Source organism: Octopus bimaculoides, chromosome 24 (genome assembly GCF_001194135.2).
Source record: "Octopus bimaculoides isolate UCB-OBI-ISO-001 chromosome 24, ASM119413v2, whole genome shotgun sequence".
NCBI lineage: Eukaryota > Metazoa > Mollusca > Cephalopoda > Octopoda > Octopodidae > Octopus > Octopus bimaculoides.
This window is the reverse complement of record NC_069004.1, coordinates 19254110-19255941: the sequence shown is the minus strand read 5'-3', so window position 1 is coordinate 19255941 and position 1832 is coordinate 19254110. Positions and strand designations below refer to the sequence as shown.

Sequence of the window (1832 nt, the reverse complement as noted above, 5' to 3'; positions counted from 1 at the left end):
ATATATAATCGGTCAGTATTTCATATATCCGAAAAAGAAACACACAACATTAGATCTGTAGTATATATAGAAAGTTGTTTGTTATGACTGGTATTTACTTACTTTTAATTGCCTTACTTGCTCTTTCAAGTAGTAGTAGTCTTTACTAGCCTCTTTGTGTTTTGCCAGTTCTTTCCCAAGTTCTGTATTTTCATTCATTAGTGTTTGTATTTGGGCATAGTCAAGCTGTAATTCGAAGAAATACATAAGAAATTGTAACATGGTCGGAAGGAGGTTGTTACATTAATATGGAAAGTATTTATGCAATACAAGAAAAGGAATATTCAGATGAAACGATGTATATGACAAGTGTAGAAAGTCTTCGTCAGAAATTCAACATTTGTGTTAATTTTTACACATCAACATATATTCTTGTTGCTGTGGTGTTTTGGTACTTAATTGAGCTGTATTTGTGGGCTGTGTTCACGGAAGGTTACAGCCATGGATGTGCCATCTAGGCAGGCAAGGTAGGCAGTGCCTACCTAGAATAAAATAGATCGAGAGCAAAATATGCACCTAATTCAATAAAATTATAAAGGTTACTCTGATTACTATGCATAAAATGCAAACTATCTTATTTTTATGTAGATTAGGTAGGCATAATTCGTCCCTGCATTTCAATCTCAGAAGTTAAGCTACGAATAGTACTGCTATAGTACACGTGTCACGTACATTCCTACGACAACGTTTTCTTTACGTGCTATAAAGGCAGATTTAAATCACAGACGCGCGACTGAGTTGTAACTCAGTCGCGCGTCTGTGTTTTGCTTGTTTTTGTGTGTTTTACTACAAAAAGGTTACCAACTTGCCTACCCTGAATAATTACTGACGGCACGTGCCTGGTTCTAGTCATGCTGCCAGACGATCACATGAACAACAGCTGTTGATTGAACTAAAATTGGATTTTGTGCTCAGTCAACTTGTGATTTTTGTGTGGTAAAACGTCCGGTCGAGCCAAACTGTTAGAAAATCAACTTCATTTTAAAAAATAAAAATTGGCTGCTATTGTTAATGGGTCTTCTTAAAATGACATGCTGCTATGTTGTAAAGGGAGAAATATTTTGGATAATGTAGCCTTAGATACGTAGTAATAAACAGAAAGACGAAACAGTATGGATAAAAAAGATCTTTTTGTTTCGGTCATTGGACTGTAGCTATGCTGGGGTACCATCTCAAAGAGTTTTAGTCAAACAAAATGATCTCAAGTATTTATTTTTAAGGCTGGTATTTTTTCTATCAGATTCTTTTGAAGAACCGCGAGATTATGGCGACATGAACAAACCAACATCAGTTGTCAAACGGTGGGTGAGAACGAAAGTACGCACGCACACACACACACACACACAGAGGCATGCATGTGTAAGGAACGACCGTGTGTACTCAAAAAAGGAGAAATGGTGACGAATGGAAAAACAGAGCACTCCTTTTATTTGAACGCGTCGCACAGTCGAACACAAAATATATATATCAGAGGATGATATACAAATATGTTATACGACGATAACATATGTGACCAGTAATGAAAGACCACAACCGTATAAGATGTATAACAGAGATATTTATTGAAGCGTTAAAGATGTATGTCTGTGTGAGAGTGTGAATGCGACATATAAGAACATAATCAAAGACAGGCCGTCATACAAAGAAAAGTGTGTATGTGAGTGATACATGTATGTGTATGTGAGATATTACAGCATATAGAAAGAGTCAGTAACACGTGTGCAATTATACCAGTTCTTGTGTACCCAATAGTATGAGTCTGTATGTGAAGTGAGGGGAGGCTGAGTGTGGCA

At 36.6% G+C, this 1832-nt stretch overlaps 1 protein-coding gene across 1 annotated transcript in view; it reads right to left on the bottom strand.

The window, feature by feature from the left end:
- Positions 1-81: 81 nt before the first annotated feature.
- The window catches only part of LOC106878641 (uncharacterized), a 23499-nt gene continuing 21748 nt past the window's right edge, over positions 82-1832 (bottom strand). The window contains exon 8 of the mRNA XM_014927922.2: positions 82-225. Within this exon, the coding sequence (XP_014783408.1) occupies positions 82-225 (144 nt within the window). The remainder of the gene's footprint in view (positions 226-1832) is intronic.